Below are 24,750 nucleotides of genomic sequence, written 5' to 3' on the forward strand. Positions count from 1 at the left end.
CCAGGCCAGGTCCCCAGTGGGGGACGCGTGAGAGGCAAACATCACACTTTGATGTTTCTCTCTCACTCTTTCTCTCTCCCTTTCCCTTTCTCAAAAAATAAATAAAATAAAAAAAACAGACACAGCTAGGATCACTGTAGATATGTTGTGTTGTTTTATTTTTTTCACTGCAATAAAAAACTTCCACTGTGTACTGCTGTCAAAAGTATAATAACAGCAAATTGCTCTATAGGCACAATACATCATAATTTTCTTGACTGCTTTTGACATTTGGGCCAACTACAATTTTTTACACTAAAAAATGTTAAATTTTCAAAAATGAAAAAGATCTGAGCTTTAACTTTTTCTTTGTTAAATTATTCTTAATTATTCTGTACTTTCCATAAGTACAACTATTAGACCAAAGGGCACAGCTAAGGGCTTCTATCAGCCACTGATGACATCTCTTAAACACAACGGGAATCTACTCTATTCAGCTGATGCTGGTCTGACACATTTACTCCCCTTGGGGAGTATTTAGAGACCCCAAGAATGATTTCCAGGTTCCATGAATTTGATGATTCCCAGAATACAGCAGGAGGTGGAATGTGATATCATCAGAAAAAATATTTTCCAAATGTGTGACCACAAAGTACCAGTGGGGGATTCTGGATTAAATGTAGAAAAAACTATGCTGTACACCTAAGACTCATACACAATAATACTGAATGTAAACTATAATTAAAAATAAAATTGAAACCTAAAAAAAAAACCATGAGTCACCAACTCTGGCCTACCTCCTGTGCCCATAAGTTTTATTTTAATATAGCCATGCCCTTTGCTTTATAAAGTAAGCAGTGCTGAGTAGTTTCTAGAGAGATTATGTGAACTGCAAAGCTCATTCTACCTAGTGTTTTACCGAAACAGTTTGCCAACTCTGCACTAGACAGGAAGTCTTAAGGATGGGCACAGAGTATCCCCTTAACTTAAAACAGTGACAAGTCCATAACAGGTGCTCAAGTGAATGTCTGCTGCCTGAATTTTTGCTTTCTTTCCACGGTAACTAGAATAATGACTTGCACAACATAAATTTCTTAAATGAAATTCTAACTCTTAAAAACTCTAACTATTCCCTCAAAGCCCCTGCTCACACCCTTTCTCTTCCAGCAACCAGAACAGCTTGTTATGCAGGGTTTCCACTAGCATGAAAGGCACCTTTGTAAAAATTTGATAAAGAGGCACTCTAGGGGAGGGCAAACTACAAAATTTTTTAAAGGCCCTTCCTCGGAACTAGCCTCATGCCAGGGCTCAGGGATGAGAAAGGAGCAGTTCATAGAAGACCTAAGTCTGGCGTTCTCTGCGGAATAGAAGATGCTCTCCAGCCACAACGACCCTGCTGCCCACTACACCCAGCTCTCTAGCTTCCTTCAACATCAAATACACAGCCTTTCCATCTATTTCCATTGACACTTCTTACAATGACCTTTGGGACTTAACTCTTTCACTCTTTCTTTTCCATGTATTCCCTTTGTACTTAAATATTCACTCTGTGCTACCATGTGTAACACTAACTGATCTGCTCCTATTGCCTCTGGTTGTTTCAAGAAATTTGACTTCCCTTACTAATCAAGTTCCTCAAGAAAGAAAAGCACGTGTTTCTCCTTGCATGCCCTGCAGATCTAGAGGCCTTGTCCTTGTGACCTATTTTCATTAAAATTGACTGAACATAATAAAGAAATACCAACATTCCTTGGTATATGATGAATACTATTTAATACAACTGAAATCTAGATTCTAGTGTTTTCTAGGACTCCCTCATAAAACTGGGACACTGGATCTATGAATGTTCTCTTTGAACAGTGCAGTTATATACACATTAGCAGTCAGAGAAAACAGAAAACCTTCCACTTCCACAGTTCCACTAAACAGTGCTTCCCAAAACTGCTGTTTCATAAGGACCATCTGAGATTCTTCCTAAAGACACACGTTACTAGATGCCACCTCAATTCCACTGAATCAAACTCTCTGGAAGAGGAGCCCAGAAATTATCGATTTTAACAAGTGTGCCAAGTGATACATATGTTACGTATGGGCAACAGTGCACTAGAGATAATCCTAGGAGGCTAGCTCTCCTGCTTCACTTCACACATACGTAAAGGGCAGGGTAAGGGGTTTACTCTCTCATAGGTTAGAGTAACAAGGCAGACTCTATGTGGCATAAAAATACTGCTCAATATGAAAGAGACGTAGATTTGTGCTCAGACATAGATTTGTGCTCAGTGGAGTATTTAGTTAACATAATATCTAGTTAATGAAATGCAAAGCATATATTGCTTGTCTCATGTCAGACAAGCAACATTTAACTGTGACAAGAGGAAGACTTTGGAAACAGAACCCCACTAGAGAGTCCCAAGTCCCACCTCTCACCTGAATCCTCTTAGGAGAGCAAGTCCTAAGGAATAATAATTGAGCCACTTTTGGCACAAAACTAAGGCATATCTAATAAATAACAAGTATAGTTCCACCATGCCAATGTCCAGCATGCTGAAACATCAAGTCATTTTAAAGTTTATGATACCAGTATCAAGTTTAGGAAACAGAACATTCCCTGGCCAATGGTAAAACCTACTGTTTCTGAAAACACAGACACCTACCTGTGGCACAACATCCTGTAGAAAAGTCACAACGCTTTCCATGTAAGACTGCTCCCTGTAAAGGGGTAAATTGGATAAAATTTACCATGACAGATGAAGGCAAACATGGAAAAGCTCTTTCTATAAGCCCTAAGAAAGTCGCTCATAATATTTTTTAAAAGGGAGAAAAAAGACCAACTCATATAACCTGATAAAGTTTCACTGTATGTTATTAAATGCAAATGAGATGTTAACATTTTTAAACATTATCTCTTCTGAAAAGTCATGCTCTCCAAGTTTGATATAGATGACTTCTAACTCATACTTGAAGAGAGATGGCATAAGACTTGGCTAAGGCAGGACCTTCCTCTTGAGTCAGAGCAGAATGCCCCAGTTAGAACAAAAACTGTTGCTGATGACTCGGTCTTTAGTGACCTTATCTTTAAACTCATTAAGAACCTAGTCCCTTATGCGTATATAGAAAAATGAATCTGCATTTTTCTACAGGGACTTTCTGCCATAGATAAGACATGGGAGAAGATTAAAATGCACAAGAACACTAAGGTGTTTTAAAAGGGAAGTATATGGATATCTGCAAAAGGAGAAAAAAATCTTCAAAATACCAAATCAAATTAACTCCATAGAGATATAAAAAATTACATTTAAGAAAACAGCCCTGGGTGGTGTAGCTCAGTGGACTGAACATGGATGGGCCTGTGAACCAAAGGGTTGCTGGTTCAATTCCCCATCAGGGCACATGCCTGAGTTTTGGGCCAGGTCCCCAGTAGGGGGACGCTCAGGGGGCGCTCGAAAGGCAACCACACATTTACATTTCCCTCTTTCTCCTTCCCTTCCCTCTCTCTAAAAATAAATAAATAAAAGCTTTTTAAAAAAATTACATTTAAGAAAATAATGAGTTATCCTAAATCCTATTTTAAAAATATACCTTACATACCTACAAAACTAATTAGAGCCTAAAAAAATTTTTTTTGACTAGGCCTACCTCTCCAAACTCATTTTTCTGCCACTCTCCTAATTTACTCTGCCTCAGTCACATACAACTTCAATTCCTAGATTACATCAAGTTCTTTTAATCAAGACCTCTAAGCCAGCTACTACCTCAAGTCCTTTCCATAAGCCGTCTTCCCTTTCAGACCCCCAAACTAAAGTATTACATCCTCAGAGAAGCCTTTCCTGGTAGCCTTAAGTGATACTCCCCATGGTCATTTCTGTCCCAGCACACTGCAGCTGCACTGACCAGAGCCTGCAACTGTCTTGCTTATGTACTGTTTCCCCCACTAGAATGAATGTAAATAAACTCTATCACAGAAAGAAATCCATCCCTCATATTTACCTTATACCTCCAGAATCTATAAGCCAGTACTTCAGGCATGGAGTAGATGCTCAAGTATTGTTAAAAAGTACTTAGTAAAGATTTTTTTTTAAAAACCACAAAAACTGGGGATGGGTGGGGTGGGAGAAAGTGGTATCGGGAAAATGGAAACAACTACTTGAACAACAATTAAAAAGAAAAGTAAATTTTCAAAAACCCACAAAAATTATGGATTGTATAACATAAAACAATAAATGTTGAACACCTTCTTGGCTGTTACCAAGAAAAATTTACTTAACTCCTCTCTACTTGAGTCTCCTCACCTATAAAATGAAGAGTGAAATAGTACCTAACTCATGGCTAAAAACATGCTTACTAACTTACTGCCATGGTTCATAGTTAATAAAGACATATAGCCTTAGGAAATGCAAGAGGGAAAAAAAAAGTACTGTAGTAAAATATTATATTACACATAAACTTTTGATAGTCTGAGAAGGCAATCTTTATGTAATATGCTAAACTTCCCTAGTGAAATAATAAAAAATGCTATAATTCCCTTATGCATATTTTAAAAAGCAAAAAAGTTTCACCTCTATAGCCAGGTATTTAGGGTCGGAACTGTCCACCCCAACCTACTTCAAATAAGCTAAGTTTTCTATATTTCATTTACGAAAATACCCTGCCTTGCCCACATCTTCTCACTCTATCCCCTTAGGCCCTCAAGGGGCCTAAAACGTACCTTCGATTCTAACTGCCCAAACAGTATTCAGCCTTTGAAATATATCATAAATGTTAGCTTCTCAATGAAACCTTTTTGGATTTAAAATACTAAAATACTCCCACTAAATACTCCAACAAAAACACTCCCTCTAAATTTTCATGCTGTTTTGCTAGCATCTTTTTTATTAATTATCGTAATTTCAAGCACACATATCTTAAAACCACATTAGATGATATGCTTTTAGAAAATATATATGCTTTGTCCAAAAGGCTTAAAATATAGAAATGTACTCTTTATATTGACTTTGAAACTTTCTGACTGAGACATTAGAATGAGATACATTTTACATCACATTCTAGTAAACATACACATACATATGAATATATCTATGTGTTACACAAGACAATACTAACTATATTTTCTATTAGATTCTACTTTCTTTTCTAAATAATGGTCCTAATCCAATAAATTGATTTAATAATCCTTTGACTGTTAAACCAAAAGTATGAAAAAACATTACTCTTTAGGATTTAGCACAGTGCTTTACAAGGTACTCTGTGCTGAACACATCAACTTGACACTCCAATTATCCCTTTTATTTGGCCTTAGCAACGGCATTTATCATCCTGTGAAGCCAAAATCAAGTAGATTCTACAAAAGTAATCACTGTTCAGAAAGGAAACCTGAAAGTTAGTTACTATTCTGAGTTATCTTTTCTTCAGCTATTGGGCTTATCTGAAATTTGCTCACGTGACAGCCTGGGGGCGAACCACAACTCCACCAGTACAGCGACTGGGTCTTCTGGGGGAATCTGTAGCCATAGCTTCATTCACAAAACCTGTTTCCAAAGCAAAAATTAGAAAAAATGGATCAGTATTGCTGGAAGTAGGGAAAAAAGGTTTATGGTTGCTCACTAGCGATCCCTTGTCAAAAGTGCCTAAAATGTAGGAAACTTTCCCAGCAATTCCTATTATACCAGAAAAGAGAAAAGGCAGGGGATAAGAAAAATTTATAATTACTGAGATTTTTTTTATTTGAGCCAAACCTCAGAACTACAAAACTAGTTAAGGCTCTTGCTGGACCCTTTGATCTACTGTTGATACAAATTAGAAAGGTAGGAGAACTAGATCATGGTTGGGAAGTCTAGCACAGGAGCGCTTCATAAAAACAAATGTGCTACCTTTGTAAACCAAAATTTTAAAATGTACTGAAATCTTATATTGAGATAGCGAAAACACACATGGTACAATATTTCAAGACCAAATGGAACAGTAGGGTAATACCAATAAGACTGCTGGTGATCTGTAAGAAAGGATGTTGTAACTATATGATGGATGTTAACTAGATTTAATGTGGTGATCATTTCTCAAAAATATACAGGTATCAAATCATTGTTGTATACCTGAAACTAATATGTTATATGTCATATCTTCTTTAAAAAAGACTGCATGATCATACTTAAGGATTTTTAAAATCGATTTTGTTAACCCTCTGCTACTAAAACCTAATCACCAGAGTCTAAGTAATAAACTTATGACATTAGAAGCCCCTTATCCTTTCCTGTCAGGTCACTGAATCCTGCCCCCTGAATGTCTAATAAGCATCTGATCCATTGGGGAGGTTTTAAGAGCATGGAGTGTACTTGGTTAAGGTTTAAAGGAGGACTGACAGGAATATTAAATATCTCTTACAGGGCTCAGGAGAGCCCACAGCCTGGAACTAATCTTGTGAGCCCCTAAAACCCTCACTTCTAAGCAGGTACATTCTATCACCTTATTTGACAGCTTCCAAAATGATAAGTCCCATCTGCTACAACCAAAACACCCTCTGCCCCAACTAGCCCAGGAACCCCTTCCTCAATGGGTACCTTCACCTCCAGCCCCTCAGCCCTCCCATTTCTATACCACCCTTTATTTCCGAAAAAAAAAAAAAAAAAAACCTCCCAAGCACTGTCCTATGAGAGCCCTGTCCAGAGGACGACCCTGGCCAGTCGCTCAGGCCCCACTCTCCTGAAAGACACCAGCAAAGTGCTAACCCCTTAACCTCCAACACGCAGCCACCGCTGCCCCCGGCCGCCCTCTGGCCCCTTGCCCTTGCTTCCTCCCCTCCCCCTCCAATTTCGACAGCTCTCCTTCGCCGAATTCCTGCTAGTCAAGCCCTCTCTCCTCACGCTGCTTGGCCCCGGTCCTCCCCAAGCCTTCCCAAAGCCACAGCCCCGCCAGCCTTCTCACCGGCCGCCCCGCCGGTAAACGCTGTTCTCCAGCTCAAGGCTCACTGTTTGGAGTCTCTCCGAGATTGACAGTTACCACTTCCTACCACGCCTCAGCGGAACTACCATTTTAGCCAATCCCAGAAGCAAACTGGCTAAACCCGGGAACCGCCCTTAGAGGTCAGCTTCGCCAACCAGCAAGTAGAAAAGAAGCGGACCCGCCTCCTGAAATTATCCAATCCGCTGGGGCTCCAGGAAAAACAAAACAGTATGTAAATTTGGACAAAACCAAGGTGTCAGGTTCGGTCGTGATTGCCGGCAGGTGGGGAGGAATTACAGACACGTCTAATTTCCATTGCAGACAGTACCTCCTTGGCTTTGTCAAAAAGCATAACGCTGCACACTCCTGTATTCCACACCTGAGCGTCTCAGGCTGGGAATCCCAGGACCCCGGGACTGGTCTGTTTACATCGAATTCTCGCGACAGCTGGTTCGAAGCTCAAAGCACGTGGACATGGCAGCTGCCAATCACTTTTAGCTGGCCACTTACCCATTCCGAGCCCGCCTTCTACCCCGCCTTTGTAGATGTGTTTACCTTCCGGGAGCCCAGGCTGCCTGAGGGTGGTGAGCAATCCTGTAGCCGAGGATGTGCCGATGTGAATGAAGGGTGCGGCGAGTAATCCTGTCAATTTGATGTAGGTTTATGGACCACGCCTGACTCCTTCCTTCCCTGCTTCTGCCTGTCGTAAGGAAGAGCTCAATATCTAACTGGTGCTGTTTCGTCAGTTACATTTTTGTACAATAAAGATAACATTTATCGATTTATTGAACAAAGGCTCTGAGAAGGGAATGAATTTTGAGGAAAAACGAGAAAAACACTATGGTTTAAGCAAAGTGAACTAAGTTTAAGGTGATGGAAAACTAGTTAGGGGAGGTAAGCAGTGGCCAGATGGACTATGGTCTTGTATAGAATTATAAGGAACTTCCATTTTATTCTAGGTTGAGAATCTGTTGAAGGACTTTAAGCTAGGAGGTTTCATGATGGTATATTTGCATTTCTAAAAGATCATTGTATGCAGTAAACAGAAAGTAAGCTTTTGTGAGGGAGGGGATAAGAGTGGACGCAGTGGATCAAGCAGGGAGGCTATTTTTTCGGTAGACCAAGTGGGAGACCTGTCTAAAACTGAGCCCGGAAGTCAAGCAGTAGAGGTGAAAAGTCGTCAATTTCAGAACACTTTGGAAGAGAGAACTGAAAGAACTTTATAATCCATTGGATGTGGGATAGAGGAAAAAGAGAATCAAGGATGACGCCTGTGTTTCAGGCTTGAGCAACTGAGTGATGGCAGTTAAAGATAGGGTGAACACTGGTCAAGTTCCACGTTGTGTTTCTATTTCAGATACTTTTTATTTCTTCAAGTTTGTTGTTTATCAGGAGTGACTAAAATAAAAAATATCCTTGAGTCTTATCATCATGGGTATGGCTTTAAGAGAAAACTGGTCAGATGAATATTATTGCTTCACATTTCCAACCAATCAAGTAGTTGCCATTGATTTGGGGATGAATTCCTCTGTCTTGGTTTCATCCTTCATAAATTGTAGAAAGAATATTATGAACCTTATAGGATTTTTATAGGAGTAAATAAATTTAATATTCTAACAACCAGTTAGAAATTTATCCAATTTAACGAATTACTAATTAACCAGTGAACTAATTCTAAGTCCTCCAATTACTTTTCTCTACAGAGATAGTGTGATTCTCTCAAGAGCCTTCAAATAGAAAATAAAATTTATGGTAATCTTTTCTGAATGGAAGTAACTTGTGAATGCTTAGTACATATGGCCAGTTCCTGAGCCATTTCAAAGTAATGGGACCTGGGAAAACTTTCAACAGTCTGTTCTTGTGACTGAGCAATCCCAGCTGGGAAACTCATTTTCAGTGTAGAAAGTGTGAGTTCAAGCCAGAGTCCTGTGTTCTTCCAGTTGCTACAATGTCCAGTGTATTAAATTACTAACAACTAAAATTGCTTCTCCTAAAGCCCTCGGGGAAGTGTCAGGGCACTATCTGTATGCAAACCAAATTTTAAGGTCACTTTATATTTTATTGTGTTTGTTTTGATAGTATTAGATTCTTTTTTTAGCCTCAAGCAAACCATTGCTCACCCTGGCTACCCAAAACATTGGATAATAATCACATGATTTGGGCCCTGTCCAGGTAGTTCAGCTGGCAAGAGAATCCTCCCAGTATACCAAGGTTGTGGTTCAGTCCCTGGTCAGAACACACATGAGAAGCAACCAACAAATGCATAAATAAATGGAACATCGAATCATGTTTCTCACTTTTGCTTCCTTCCTCTCTAAAAACAATAAATTTTAAAAATTTAAAACAATAACTACATGATTTAAACTGGTAAAATAATCTGATCTCACATAGAACAATGATGAACATTAATATTTTAACTTGCAGTCAAGTAAAAGGAAAAATAACAAGGTTTTTAAAAGGTGACCACATAATTTATCATTCTACTCAGAAAACCTTCTTGAAATGGGACTCTATTAATTTTTTTAAGATAAAACAGGACTGTCCCAGGCACATTATCAACTGTGGTTGCCCTTTATCTCTGACACATTAATGTTACTTTGTAGGTGTTATCTAGTTGATTAGTGTATAATTCTCTTGGCTGTTTAGATAAAATGTAAGCTCTTTGAAATAAGGGATTATTTGTTTCTATTTCCCATAATGCTTATTCATTAACAGGAAAAATTACATTTCAGAACCCCAACGATTTATCCTGAAATCTAGAGCTGGTATTTATAATTAAAGATACCAGAAAGTAAAACTATTGACAAAAAAAATAATTAGTGTCATCAACTGTTTTAGTGATACCCAGGACATATTTTACCTTCCCCATTTAACCCTGAATAAAAATTGCTTTAAAATCTGAAAAATACCATGGCTGGTGTGGTTCAGTGAATTGAGCACTGGCCTGCAAACCAAAGGGCAGCCAGTTCAATTCCCAGTCAGGGCACATGCCTGGGTTGCAGATCAGGTCCCTGGTGGGGCGCTCGAGACACAACCACACATAGATGTTTCATTCCCTCTTTCTCCTCCAGTTCCCCTCTGTCTAAAAATAAATAAATTTTATTTATTTATTTCTCTTGTGAGGCCCTGTAATTGGAATGAGTCCACTTTAAATCCTCAAACGAGCATCCGTTAGAGGGCAAGTCTGGTGCCAGCAGCCGTGGTAACTCCAGCTCCAGTCTAAATAAAATCTTTTTTTAAAAGTTTTAAAAAATATCTGAAAAAAAAACTTATATTGACAGAAGGAGACTTGGCTTTACAGTTGTGAGTACAAGAAACACAAAACTTTATTAATTATTGTATTATTTTCCATACGAATAATAAAACCTATTTTTGCCCACCCCTGTATTTAAGGGAAAGATACATTTAAAATGCCTCACTCCATTAGAGCAATCTTCCAAATATCTGGGAGATAATAAAAATAACATTAACATTGTTACCAAAGCAAACCTAGTATACATCTTAAGAAAGCAATACTAAAAACCCTATATTCTTTCTAAATTGTGATGGACTGCCTCCAAGATGACCCATAATGACACATTTTGGTATTCACAGCGAGTGGTTTCCTCCTACATTAATCTGATTTAGACTGTGACTAATAAAATACAGCCTAATTCATGTGGTACTTTTGAGGTTAGGTTACAAAAGACATTGTGTTTTCTGCTTTGCTGTTTCTGATATCACTTGCCCTGGGGAAAAGTTAATGGATGGATGGTGAGAAGCCCTACGGAGGGGCACACATGGCTAGGAAATGAGGCCTCCTACCAACAGATATGTGTTGTGGGAAGCAGACCCACCAGCGCCTATAAAGCCTTCAGATGACTGCAAACACACGGAACTGTAACCTAGCAAAGTATTCCCAGATTCCTAACACTCAGAAACTGGAAATGGCCGTTTTTTTTAAGCTGCTAAATTTTTAGCCATTTCTATACAGTACTGTATGACTAATACATATTTTAATCTTTGAGGCATAAAATAAATAGGTCAAGAATTACCTGTTCTGCAAAATATTGAAAAGCACCCTGGCCAGGTAGCTAGCTCAGTTAGAGCACTGACCCAATATGCCAAGGTTGTGGGTTTGATCTCCAGTCTGGATACATATAAGAAGCAACCAATGAATGCATCAATAAGTGGAACAACAAATCCATGTTTCTCTCTAAATAAAAATTTTAAAATATATATATATATTGAAAAGAATCAGTGTGTGGATATCACATTTTGATATAAAATAAACATTTTTTTTCCAGGCTCCTGGCTAGAGTTCCTAAAACCTTTGTCATTTGCCCTGGCTGGTGTGGCTCAGTGGATGGAGCACCAGCCTGTGAACCAAAGGGTTTCCAGTTTGGTTCCCAGTCAGGACACATGCCTGGGTTGCAGGCCAGGTCCCGGGTTGGGGATGTGAGAGAAGCAACCCACTGATGTTTCTCTCACACATGGGTTTCTCTCCCTCTCTTTCTCCCTCCCTTCCCCTCTAAAATTAAATAAATAAAATCTTAAAAAGAGAAAAACCTTTGTCATTCCCTAGGTAACTACAGGTGTTAGAGGCATCTTTTGCCTTTGGTTACTGACCTTCCCCCCATCCCGTCCCCCAGAAAGCAGTTTTTACTTTCCCAAGAGAGGGCAAGTGCTGGGTGCAGAGATAGGTCATTGACCCCTTTCTGACACAGAGCTTCTGAATCCCTTGGAATTTACTGATAGGAGCATCTTTTGTCCTTATGAGACCATAATGTTAGTGGGCTCCAGGACGGTTTCAGCATGGGAAAGCTGGACAGCAGAATTTTCAGCCTCACCAGACCAATTCCTCCTGAGAGAAAAAGAGGCTGGAAACTGAATTAATAATTGACTATGGTTACATGGTGGAGCCTCCAGAAAAATACCTTAACTATGGGGTTCACAGAGCTTTCAGGCTGGTGAACATTTACATGCTAGGTGGGTGGTGCACCCCAAACCCATGGGACCAGAACCTCCTGCTCTTGGGACCCTTCTGAACCTCACCTGATGCATCTCTTCATCTGTATCCTTTATTATATAATAAACCAGTAAACATGTTTCCTCAAGTTCTGTGAGCATTCTAGCAAATTATCAAATCTGTGGAAGGGGTTGTTGAAATCCTGATTTACAGTCAATTGATCAAGTGTATGTGACTGTAATTTGTATGTGAAGTGAGGGTAGTCTTGTGAGATCTGATTACTTCACATAGGTAGTATCAGAATTGAATTGTAGGGCATCCAGTTGGTGTCTGCAGAAATGAGAGCATTGTCTGCTGTAGGAAAACCCACACATCTGGTGTCATAAATATCGTATAAGTTAAGGAAAAAAATAGTGTTTCATGGGTGGGATAGGCGGAGGGGGTAAAATTGGGACAACTGTAACACAATAACAAAAAATGATTTAAAAAGTGTTTTCCTTTTAGTGGACATAAGTAATGGCCAAATTATATATCCACAGACTAGACAGAATACTAAAGAATGAGGAGGCTGTGTGATGTACTGATATGTAAATAACTTTAAAAAGATTGAGAGATAAAAACAGGGATAGTTGCATATCTATGCATGGATTATCACTCAACACAAAAAAGCGAGGGAGGGGATAGCTGCTTTGGGGACTGAGGTGATGTTTTCTCATTAGGTACCATTTTATATATCATAAATTTTATATCATACAAATCTGTTACATAGGCAAATAAAATTTAATTTTAAAACATTAAAACACTTGTGATTACATAACATCTTTAACTCCTTAAAGAATAGGTCTGAAATAGCTCTAGGATCCATACACAAACATTTCCAGTATCAGACAGCTACTAGTATGGCATGTAATTGGACTAAACATGTGATATATGAGTTAATGCTGTGGCATTTTTTGCATCAAAGATTACTTAATCCATTACTCTAGTCAAATGGAAATTTTAATTTCATATAGATATAGCATTAGATTACTTTGTTTAAAACCACCGAGAGAGCCCTGACTGGTGTGGCGCAGTGGGATGGGTGTCCTATGGCAAACTGTAAGGTTGATTCCCAGTCAGGGCACATGCAGGCTAGATCCCTGATTGGGGGTGTGCAAGAGACAACTGATCTTTCTCTCTCATACTGATGTTTCCCTTTCTTTCTCCCTCCCTTCCCCTTTCTAAAACTAAAAAAAAGCAAAAACAAAAACAAAAAAACACTGGTAGAAAAAGTGCGAAGTAGCTAAATGGATCTTCCTTTCTTTGATATACATTCAGATTTATTGAATTTCTACTTGGTGCAGATAACATTCCAAAGGTATCACAGGTCTAAAAGATGAAAAACCCTTCACAACAAATTGACTCCCAAAGTGCCTTTTAGTTGCTATGTCTCTATCTTGGATAGATCTGAAAAACAAACAATTATCCAAAAATCCTTTTTAAAAACTAACCACAATTAATGTTTTACCCAGACCACTGGTTCTCAATTTTCTTATGGAAACTGGTATGCTTCTAATTGTGCAGTACCTAGAATACTATAGGTATTCTACTACAACATTTCATTCGAACATCTCAACGAGAGGTCTTCTTGTAAATTAACAAACTTAAAAGTATTCTCATTGGGTAACAACACACCACACCACAATGACATACTTAATGTTTTAGTATTAGCTTCTTTTAGCTATTTTCCTATATTAACAAAGCTTTACACATTTTAAAAAAGATTTTATTTATTTATTTTTAGAGAGAGGGGAAGGGAGGGAGAAAGGGAGAGAAACATCGATGTGCAAGAGTTACATCAATCCGTTGCCTCTTGCACACCCCCAACTGGGCACCTGGCCTGCAACCTAGGCATGTGCCTTGACTGGGAATCGAACCAGCGACCTTTCGGTTTGCAGGCCAGCACTCAATCCAGAGCCACACCAACCAGGGCAGTTTTATTCACTTTTAATTGTTATAAATGTCATCGAATGCTTACAAGCCATGACTTAACTATATTCTTATTGTTAGCTATTTAGCCTGCGCTGATGTATTCTAATTTAAAGTTAAGAGTGCAAAAATAAACATTACATGTATTTTAAGTTACTCTGAAAGCACGATCATGGCACAACAGAAAGTTAATATAATCATTAAAACCAACAATAAAAATCCAGCAACATCACAAACAGTTCACTGATTTATTAGATGAACAAACATATACCCATATAATCAATGAAAACTGTATGATATATAAAATAATTTAAAAAATGTTGGGAATTAGCAGCACCATCTTTTATTGAGCAAGAAATAGCAAGAAAAACTTCACATATTTTATGCAAACACTAGAAGAGGGTAACTACTTTCAGACCTAATAATGCCACAGAATGGGATAACTGAAAGGGCATTTTTTAGGAAAGCACACCTTCTATTCCAAATAGTTAGTGAGTATATCTGATTATTATTTTTTTAGAAAAATGCTACTGAAATAAGAGATACTGCATAGTATTTTAAGGAGGAAAGGAGACTAATACCCAGCTATTTCTGCTTCTATGAAAAATTATGAAATTAGAAATTAAAAATAATTTTTAAAAGACAATAGTCTCTAAGAAACATTAAGTAGAACACAGATCACTATGAAAATACATCACCTTTCCAATTTGCTTAATAATTTACTTTAAAAAGTTGTATAGTTTTCATCACAAATGACTCAATAACTATTTTTAAAAGTTAATGTACTTCTAAAATCTAATAGTCTTTTGATTTGTTTTTTAAACCTTTAGCCCTCTTGTTATATTTACTGTGTATCAGGGTAAGAGGCTGAGTTTGTGTGAAGGATACAAATTTACACACATTTTACAGCAACGTATACCCTAACATCTACAGAATTCACATTTATAATACAAGCAAGTACACAGTTTAGGATTGGATTAAACTGTTGAATTCCAAAAAGTCAAACAGCATATTACTTTTTCGTGTGCCTTTTTAAAAAGTTCGCCTTCAGCACCAACTCCAAAAAGCTTCATATCCTAAATAGGGAAAGAAACCATTTTCCAGATACAGTTCAGCAAACACAAACAGCTTTTCTGTGCTGGTGCAATAAAGGGTTTCCAATTTTCTTCTGGCCCCTAAGTCTTCGTCGCATGGTGAGTTTCACAGAGTTCTTTCGCTGCGAGGTTGCGGGAAGGCTTGCAGGCTGAGCACTGCTACTTCGACTTAAACCATTTCGTCTATGCTTCTTCGTAAGAGGGCCAGAATTGGATTCTTCTAATGTCCGTTTAAAGTTTGCTGGAGGGGTTCTTTCAACTTCTTGGGCTTTCATTTGACCTGGAGTTGACATCTTTAAATTTTTTTGGTCCACAATGGCGTTTGTTGAATTGGTAGGCACAAGGCCAACTGGCAGGCTATTATGCAAAGAATCATGTATCCTTAAAGTCAGGGCTTTAGTGCAATTTTCTTCAAGTGGCTCTGGATCTTTAGAGGGTATGACTGCAGCCTGGACATTCCCTCCAGCTACCTCAGCTGGGACTTCTACATAGTTCTCTGAGAAGGCATTACTACGAACAAGGGCAGGTATATGGTCTTTAGAGTTCAGTCTTGGCCAAGGGTCCTCCTCCAGTGACTGAAAAACAAAAAAGTAAACCAAATAAGAAATAATTTATCCTAGAATTGAACCTAACTCTTAGAGAAATGAAAGGGTTTCATTAGAATAAGTGACACATTTGGCTTTTTCCTACTTTCCATAGTCCAATTTCCGAAAATTTAGTAAAATGGAAAATGTAAAGGGCAACCTTGAAGCTACTACGTCATGAGGAAACTCACATTGTTTTGCACCCATCATCCAAACACTAGATACCGTTCTGTGATCTGAGAAGAGCAGGACTCGCTGAACATGGTGGGGACACCCCTCAAAGCAGTAAGAATCATAAATGAACTTTCAGGTATTGTTTTTAAGAAGCTTCCCGGGTGATTCAGATGTGCACCACTCCGTTTGCTGCACTGCTCTAGATCTACATGTACTTAGAATATCCTCCCATCTCCAGACAGATAAGAACATTCTTCTGTCAAACCCAATCTTCCACTGTAACCATACCCTACAAAATCATTGTCTTGTGTTTCTCAAAGACAGAGTGGAAGCATAAATGCTATCTCCCCTGACAAGTATGTAACACATCCCTCAGTTGCTTCCTCACTTCATCAAAAAAGTTACTAATATATTAATATTTTTTTTCTGGAAAAAAAATCTTTTTTATTGAGCCTACCTTGGGTATTAATATATTCTGAAAAGGCCAAGTAAACTCTTTTATAAAATGGTGAGGACATATGCCTGGTCTTCCTCAGATATAAAATCCACTAGGAATAAAGACCTTTCAAAAAAGTACTATATAAAATAGCATATTAAAAAAAAAGTTCCCTTTAATGTTTCTATAATAAAAAAGAAAGGGAAATTAAAGCCACCTAAGAAGATTTCAATCTAACCATAAATATAAAGATGCTTTACCAAAAAAGAAATAGATTGACTTTGGATCAAATGAAGAATGAAGGTGGGAAACCCTAATTCCTAATTTGGTACTGCCCCCAAAAGATTTCTTCCTTATTTTATTTTATTTTACTTTACTTTACTAAGAATATACTTCTTTCTGGGGTCATTGGTTCATTTATTTATTTTACACTGCACAGTTTTTATTCAAGCTCAATTCTTCTTATCTGTTTTAACACTGACTAAATGGAGGGCAGCAACCTTATTTCAAAGTGCGAGTGTGCAGAAAGGATAACAAGGGTTTCTGTTCTAGAATATTTGCACATGACTTTCAATAATATGACAACAAGAATTGTATGTGAGTTTATCCCTCTGTTTTAGGTTGATTCCAGTGTCCACCCTGGTCACAAGCATGTCCTAGCTGAGTATAAAAACTGTATCTGGTCATAAGCAGCTGATGAACAACAGTTCATCCTGCTTAAATATAGAAAAAGGATTTGCAACAAGACCAGGCAGCAGTAAGTTCTGTATATAGAAGGCTTCCTACTACCAAAACACCAAGTCACTAATACAGGCATCAAGAAATTGATAGGAATAAAACGTACTGCTCTAGTTTGTATAACAACGTTAAATGTTAGATGGGAATCCATTCTAAAAGAAAAACAATGGGACGATTTCAAAGTTAACACTATTTATTGTGATTTCACTGGTGTGTCTTTTTAAATTCATAATTATTATTATTTTCTCACTACAGGTGTGCTGGCTTTCCTCCCCCCTCCCCCCCACTTTCTCCTTGAGCTTTTCCTTTCCCTTCCTTTTTTATTGGCATTCTGTGGTAATACATTGCATCTGTTAGCACGAGCAACTGCTTGGGCTTCTTAGACTCACACCAGATTAATTACTTAGTGTCGCTAAACCTACTTACATGTCCATACAACATTTGTGATACTGAGAGATCACCTCCTCACTACTTCAGAGATCAACTTTCTCACTCCATTTATCAATCCAACATTCAACAACTAATTATAATTGTGCCCAGATAGCAAAAGAACCTAAGTGTTAATTTGCTGAAAGAATTCTCTTCCTTAGTCCTTCCTATAGCTCTCTTGGTTGTAAAAACAGCTTAGTTTGGCCTTCAAGAAAGGATGGAGAAAGAAATTCATGCCATTATAATATATCATTAACCAGAGGTATTTTCACTACTCCACCCAAAACAAAGATCTGACTTCTGACTTACCTTAGATTCACACAGAAGCTGACATATCTATAAATATAAACCTAGTCTCAAATGTCTAGTCTAAATAGGGGTAAGTCTTAAAAACCATTCAAAATTAACCAAAATATTATATTTCTATAGATGTCACCACACATGGGATTATTATAACAATGAAACAAATCAGAGATACTTGTGAGTACTCACTGTCAAGTCAATAAAGATTTAAAATAAAAAAGGAAACAAAACCAAACACAGAATCTTGAGCAGAAATTAATTAGCCTTTATTTGTTAGGTCAAAGCCAACAATACTAAGTATTGTAAATGGCTCTAAATATTTTCCCATTTTTGGGTGGGGCCAATTGGCTCACAAAAACCATGCCTACATATAAGTTAATGCATACATATATTTCATCTTTATTATGATTATTAGATCATTATTTCTCAGAACTTTAGAAATAATTTTAAAACATACTTTATGTGCAATCTGTGTATAATTTTACTAACACTAATCAGCAGATGGCAACCATTTTTTATCTGAGATCAATATTAAGAATATTTATTCCTATCAAAAGATCCTGTTCCCTTACCCTTACTTCACTCTCTCATGCTTCCTTCTCTATTCTGCCTATAAGTCAGTTAGCCCCATACAAATACATTAGGGGACATGAAAGTGATGGATACATTCAAATTGAAAAATAGGCAAATACTCAGAAGAACATATGCTCACTCCTTCCCAACATTCAAAGAATAATGAAGAGACTTTAAAAGAGTTTAATCTGCATTAGTATTCAAGGGTTTTCAAAGAGAAATGACTACAAATATACATAGTGTTAAAAGGGGATCAATAAATTCCAAACATTAATATTGTTAATATTCTTCAGCGGTGCCCTGGCTGGTGTGGCTCAGTGGACTGAGCACAGGCCTAAGAACCAAAAGGTGACCGGTGTGATACCCAAGCAGGGTTCATGCCTGGTCCCCAGTTGGGGACATGTGAGAGGCAACTGACTGATGTTTCTCTCTGTCTCTTTTTCCCTCCCTTCCCCCATCTCTAAAAACAAATAAATAAAGTCTTTAAAATATATATATTCTTCAGGGACAACATCTAACCCACCTTTCCATTAGCTGCTGTACACAGCATTCAGATTAGTAAGTACTGGTATGAAGATGGCTCACTGACAATAAGTTGACAATAAGTGACAATAAGAGATTCATCACTTTCTTGAAACTAGTTGAAAGCCAAAGTTTCATTATGTAAGAAATCTGAACACTTGTTTTCAGGCAATACTAACCTAAGAAACTGTCATAAATACTATAGAACTAAAACAACTTAAACACTATAGAACTATATACCTTGACCGGTGGTGTAGAACTTGGAGAAGAAGTCATCAGGCACGTTTCTTGACTATTATAGGAAGGGCTATCGGTCAGGTTCAGATAGAGCTCATCTTCATTACTGAAACTTCCCTGGCTGTCCACTCCTGGCGAGATGCAGATTACTATGGCGCTAGTATTATCTGCTCGAAGCATACGCTGCCTCCAGCGGCCTAGTGCTCGATTCACAAGCATTTTGGCACAAGATTGTCCATGTTCACCCTGTATTTAAAAGAAGGAGAAGGAAAGCAACAATTCAAATTTAGTCACCACTACATCTGTATAAATTAAAAATTAGGTGTTCAATATGGCCTAAATAAATTAAATTTCAAACATTATCCACAGATCCCAAAACTGTTAAACAATACTACTCTAAATTTTATTTTATTTTTAAAAACTTTATTGTTTATGCTATTATGGTTGTCCCAATTTTTCCCCCTTGTACTACTCTAAATTTTAATAAATAATAAAATAAGGCCTTATCCTGTGGTTAAATTTCAGCTGAATTTTTGTCTTTCTGATAGCAAGAAATGTGTTTTCAGTGTAAACTTAATTACAGTTACTGCAAAAAAGTTACATAGTTATTAAGGCAATGTTATATAGAAGTTACCTAAAAAGGGAAGTAAACATCAAGTCATTGTTAAAAGAAAAATTGAAAGATAAACAATTCACAAATGAGATAAAATCAGGGATGGTAAAAATACTCATTGCAAAGGGCCGATTTCCTCCTAAAATAGAAACTTCTGAAAAATCAAAGACAATGACCGAAAATAAAAATTGTCAAAGCATATGAACAAAATTCAGGGGCAAGGAAATAAATGATTATTAAACTATATTTTAAAATGGTCAATGTCATCATATGAGGAAAAAAGCAACACATAAGTTGTTATGACATAGAGAGCAAATACATACCAACAGGAAGAGTAAAAAAAAAAATTAAATGACCTCATGTTATGCAAATAAATGTAGCTTGGAAAACTCAGCATCACACATGGATTCAATAATTGCTGAGTTTCAGAGAACAGAGATGAAAATTATATGCTCTAGAAAATAGGGCTATGTGTCTTAAAAAGTATCTCTAGAAATAAATGAATGATGAAAATGAGTGGAATTTGTTGATAAAGCAATATATCATGAACTACAAGTAGAAAAAAATTATGTTATTTTATATAATGTAATAAAATATTCTAATGTATACTACAGAAATACTAATGTACTATTAATGTATTATATACTCTATAATGTACTATACAGCACTATAAGCATTATAGAAAATATACCTATAATGTACTGTAAGTCATTTGCTTGTCATCTGTATCCCTAACTATATATATTCAAACTGGATATAGAACTGGGTTTTTTTCATCCATTCCTTGGGCAAAAACAAGGAGTAATCTTTACTTGGGGTTGTCTGATCTGGGGTACAATGTAGTATTTCTATACATTAATGATGGGCAAACTACAAATAACTCTTCCCCACTGCTTTGTTTAAAACTTTAACATTAAGTCACCCTTGCATTCCCAATGATTTGCACTCCTCCCCCCAACTTTCTCATATGAAAAAGCATGCACCTCACAACTGATGAAAGGTAGCATTGATTTCTTTTTTTATGTATAGAATATTTATTCAAAGGCAGCATTAATTTCTAACCCATGAACCGATCACATTCCCCAGTATACAGTTCATCATTCTGCAAACAGTATCTCACTGAAAACTCCTTGAATTTTCGCTTTTTCAGTGTGCCTCTATTTCCATGGGGGAAAAAATCTTTATAAGCCATTCTACTACATTACTGAAAATTTCCTCTCAGCTCACCATTTCTGCTGATTTGAACCCCCTCCCCAATGTTGTGTCCTTTCCTTCCATCATACTGTCTCACTAGGTGATCTCATAAATTGCCACAGCTTTCCCTAACTCCTGTTAGCACTCAAATTAGTATTTCCAGGCTTTTCTCTCAAATATTTCTGTCTACTGACAATGTCTAGATGAACCACGGGTACCTCCAATTTAAACATGCCTACATTTGAACTAATTATCTCCCCTCTCCCCCAAATGTTTTTCTTCTTATAAAAAAAAAAAACATTTTATTTATTTATTGGTAGAGAGAGGGGAAGGGAAGGAGAAAGAGGGAGAGAGACCCCAATGTGCAAGAGATACATCGATCACTTGCCTCCCGCAAGCCCCCAAGTGGGGACCTGGCCTGCAACCCAGGCATGTGCCCTGACTGGGAATCAAACCAGGGACCTTTCAGTTCACAGGGCAGCACCCAATCCACTGAGCCACACCAGCCAGGGCATTTCTTCTAGATAACAGCTACAAGTCACCAGTTAGAAATTTCTGTATCATATTCTCCCTCCTTAAAAAAAAACAAGTACTATCAATTCTACCATTCGTGTTGCAGCCTCCAAAGAAGATGCCTAAGAGATCCATTAATAAAAATCAAATCAGTTACACTACCAATAAGAATCAATATGTGAAGAGAAGTAGACATAGACCTTATAAGTATGACCACACCCCCCAACCCCAGCCTTATTGAAAGTCACCTTCTCTCAGGGATTCTTTACTAATTATTGTTGCCACCCATTCTCTTTCATTGCCAGCTTTGCATCAGTTTAATTTTGTTAAGGGGCTTCTGATAAATAGAATCCTCACATCTATTATCATCTACCCTCTATTTCGTATTCCATTTGGAAAGCAATGGATAAGCTTTTCAAAATGCAGCTTTTCAATAAGTCTCTACTACCTGCTGTAAGACCTAACTTCAAAACAGACTATTCAAAACCTTTTGGTTCCTACCCTCCAGTAGCATCAAGCTACTTGTGAAACTTGAATATGTCATGTCTCTCCTCTGACTTTACACATCCCATTTCTTGCCTGGAAAGCTGCTGTAATCTACTACCAGGTAAACTCAACCCCACTTTTAAGACTTGCTCAATTATCACTCTTATCCATGAAACTTCCTTAAGCAATCTTCCCCAGTTTTCTATCTTCTCCCCATCAGTTTTCCTAACACTCGTTCTAAATATTGTTATATGCATGCTTCCTTCAATACTCATTCTAAAAACACTTTGGCATTTATAAATAGGTTCTCCCAATCCACTATGAACTGGCTTTTGGCCTCATCACGTCACTGAAATGTATCTCTCTTTCTCATCATAAAAGAATTCTAAACCCACCCTAGCTGGTATGGCTCAGTGGATTGAGTGACAGACACTCTGTGAACCAAAAGGTCACCGGTTTGATTCCAGTCAGGGCATGTGCCTGGGCTGCGGGCAGGTCCCTGGTTGGAGGCATGCAAGAGGCACCCAACTGATGTTTCCCTCACACATCAATGTTTCGCTCCCTCTCTTTCTCCCTCCTTCCCCCCAACCCTGAAAATAAATAAAATCTTCAAGAAAAAAAATTATTGAGTCACTTCTCACCATCAAGTATTTTTTCTCCTCTTGGTCCTGGCACATTGAGATGGCATCTTGAGGTGGAATCATATTCCAAAGTCCATCACTCCCCAAGATAATATACTTGTGCTTCTGGGGATCAAGAGTGTGGACACTTATGTCTGGTTCAGGTGACACCACAAATTCACCACTGAAGAAATCATAACTCCACAAATCACCTGCCAGACAGGGAACAGAAGCAAGAAGTATTATTTCCAAACTAGTAATATTACATCAACAGATTAAAGGAAAAAATCTACATGTTCATCTCAATAGGTGCAGAAAAGTATTTGATAACACTCAAAATTCACTCAGGTTATATGAAAAAAGCTTCCTGGCAAACTAGACTTACGGTAACTGCCTTATCCTCATAAAAAGTATGTCTTCTGCCCTGGCTGATGTGGCTCCATGGATTGAGCACTGGCCTGCGAACCAAAGGGTCACTGGTCCGATTCCCAGTCAGGGCACATGCCGGGGTTGTGGGTCAGGTGCTTAGTTGGGGTCATGTAAGAGGCAACCACACATTGATGTTTCTCTCCCTCTTTCTCGCTCCCTTCCCCTCTCTCTAAAAGTAAATAAATAAAATCTTTTTTTTTTAAAGATTTTATTTATTTATTTTTAGAGAGGGAAGGGAAGGAGGGGAGAGAGAGAGAGAGAGAGAGAGAGAGAGAGAGGGAGAGAGAGAGAGAGAGGGATTCAATGTGCGGTTGCTGGGGGTTCTGGCCTGCAACCCAGGCATGTACCCTGGCTGGGAATCGAACCTGGGACACTTTGGTTCCCAGCCCGCACTCAATCCACTGAGCTACGCCAGCCAGGGCATAAATAAAATCTTTTAAAAAATAAATTTAAAAAGACTTAAATATAAACCGTGACACCATTAAAGTCCTAGAAGAAAACGTAGGTAGGAAAATCTCAGATATTTCACGCAGAAACTTTTTTACTGACATATCTCCTAGAGCATGGGACATAAAGGAAAGAAACAACTGGGACCTCATCAAAATTAAAAGCTTTTGCACAGCTAAAGAAAACAGTATCAAAATAAAAAGAGAACCAACTGTATGGGAAAACATATTTGCCAATGATACCTCAGACAAGGGTTTCATCTCCAAAATATATAAAGAACTTACATGACTCCACTCTAAGAAGACAAGCAACCCTATTAAAAAATGGGCAAAGGACTTGCTTGAACAGACACTTCTCCAAGGAAGACATACAGAAAATCCAAAGACACATGAAACGATGTTCAATATCGCTAGCTATCAAAGAGATGCAAATTAAAACCACCATGAGATACCACTTCACACCAGTCAGAATGGCCATCATAAACAAAGCAACAAACAACAAGTGTTGGAGAGGATGTGGAGAAAAGGGGACCCTAGTACACTGTTGGTGGGACTGCAGACTGGTACAACCACTATGGAAAGCAGTATGGAACTTCCTCAGAAAACTAAAAATGGATCTGCCTTTTGACCCTGCAATTCCACTGCTGAGATTATATCCTAAGAACATTAAAACACCAATATAAAAGAACCTTTGCACCCCGATGTTCGTAGCAGCACAATTTACAATAGCTAGGTGCTGGAAGCAACCTAGATGCCCATCAATAAATGAATGAATTAAAAAACTATGGTACACTTACACAATGGAATTCTGTGCAGCAGAAAGAAACAAGGAGCTCCTACCCTTTGCAACAGCTTGGATGGAGCTGGAAAGCATTGTGCTAAGCTAAATAAGCCAGGCAGTGAAAGACAAATACCATATGATCTCACCTTTAACAGGAACCTAAACAAAAAAAAACAAAGAAACAAGCAAAATATAACCAAAGACACTGAAATAGAGGATAGACTGACAGTGACCAGAGGGGAGAGAAGAGGGAATTTCAGGGGAGAATGGGTAGGGTTTACAGGAACAAATTTAAAGAACACATGGACAAAAACTAGGGGGAGGGTGGTAATGGGAGGGAAGTGGGGAGGGTTGGGTGCGTGGGCTGGAATGGGAGTAAAAGGGAGAAAACTGTACTTGAACAATGATTAAAATTAAAAAATTAAAAAAGTTAAAAGTAAAAAAAATAAATTTAAAAATATACTATGCAGGGAAGAGCAAAGGGCCAAGACTAAACAAAGTAATTGTGAAGATAAGATGGGAGAACTTGTACTTCAAATAAGACTCCTATCGGCTACCTAAAAACCCTTTTCCTGGAAGGTTAACCCTAGACCAAGAAAGTACCTACATCCAAACCTAACAGAATGATGGCCAGTTACATGGAACAAAGTTCTAGAGATAAAATAGGGCGTATTTATGCACTTATCCTATCATACGACCAATCTTTGGAGATAAGAATTCACCCTTTCAGTGAACCATAAAAAGAAT

At 37.9% G+C, this 24,750-nt stretch overlaps 2 protein-coding genes across 12 annotated transcripts in view; both read right to left on the reverse strand.

Moving 5' to 3' along the window:
- The window catches only part of BCAS3 (BCAS3 microtubule associated cell migration factor), a 485,409-nt gene extending 478,410 nt beyond the window's left edge, over positions 1–6,999 (reverse strand). For 9 of the 11 annotated variants that reach the window (XM_036033603.1, XM_036033602.1, XM_028521954.2 and 6 more), the window contains exons 1-3: positions 6,898–6,999; positions 5,417–5,504; positions 2,634–2,688 (exon numbers count right to left, since the gene is read on the reverse strand). In XM_036033603.1, coding sequence (XP_035889496.1) covers positions 2,634–2,688; positions 5,417–5,487 — 126 coding nt within the window. In that variant the 5' untranslated portion in view covers positions 5,488–5,504; positions 6,898–6,999. Of the gene's footprint in view, positions 1–2,633; positions 2,689–5,416; positions 5,505–6,836 lie in introns of all 11 variants that reach the window. The other 2 variants (XM_036033606.1, XM_036033599.1) reach the window with 2 other exon arrangements.
- Positions 7,000–13,113: 6,114 nt separating this feature from the next.
- Positions 13,114–24,750, reverse strand: part of PPM1D (protein phosphatase, Mg2+/Mn2+ dependent 1D) — a 39,064-nt gene continuing 27,427 nt past the window's right edge. Inside the window, exons 4-6 of the mRNA XM_028519662.2 lie at positions 22,369–22,559; positions 18,925–19,167; positions 13,114–15,500 (exon numbers count right to left, since the gene is read on the reverse strand). Of these exons, the coding sequence (XP_028375463.1) occupies positions 14,943–15,500; positions 18,925–19,167; positions 22,369–22,559 (992 nt within the window). The 3' untranslated portion in view covers positions 13,114–14,942. The remainder of the gene's footprint in view (positions 15,501–18,924; positions 19,168–22,368; positions 22,560–24,750) is intronic.

The sequence above is a fragment of the Phyllostomus discolor genome, chromosome 8 (assembly GCF_004126475.2).
Source record: "Phyllostomus discolor isolate MPI-MPIP mPhyDis1 chromosome 8, mPhyDis1.pri.v3, whole genome shotgun sequence".
NCBI classification, from domain to species: domain Eukaryota; kingdom Metazoa; phylum Chordata; class Mammalia; order Chiroptera; family Phyllostomidae; genus Phyllostomus; species Phyllostomus discolor.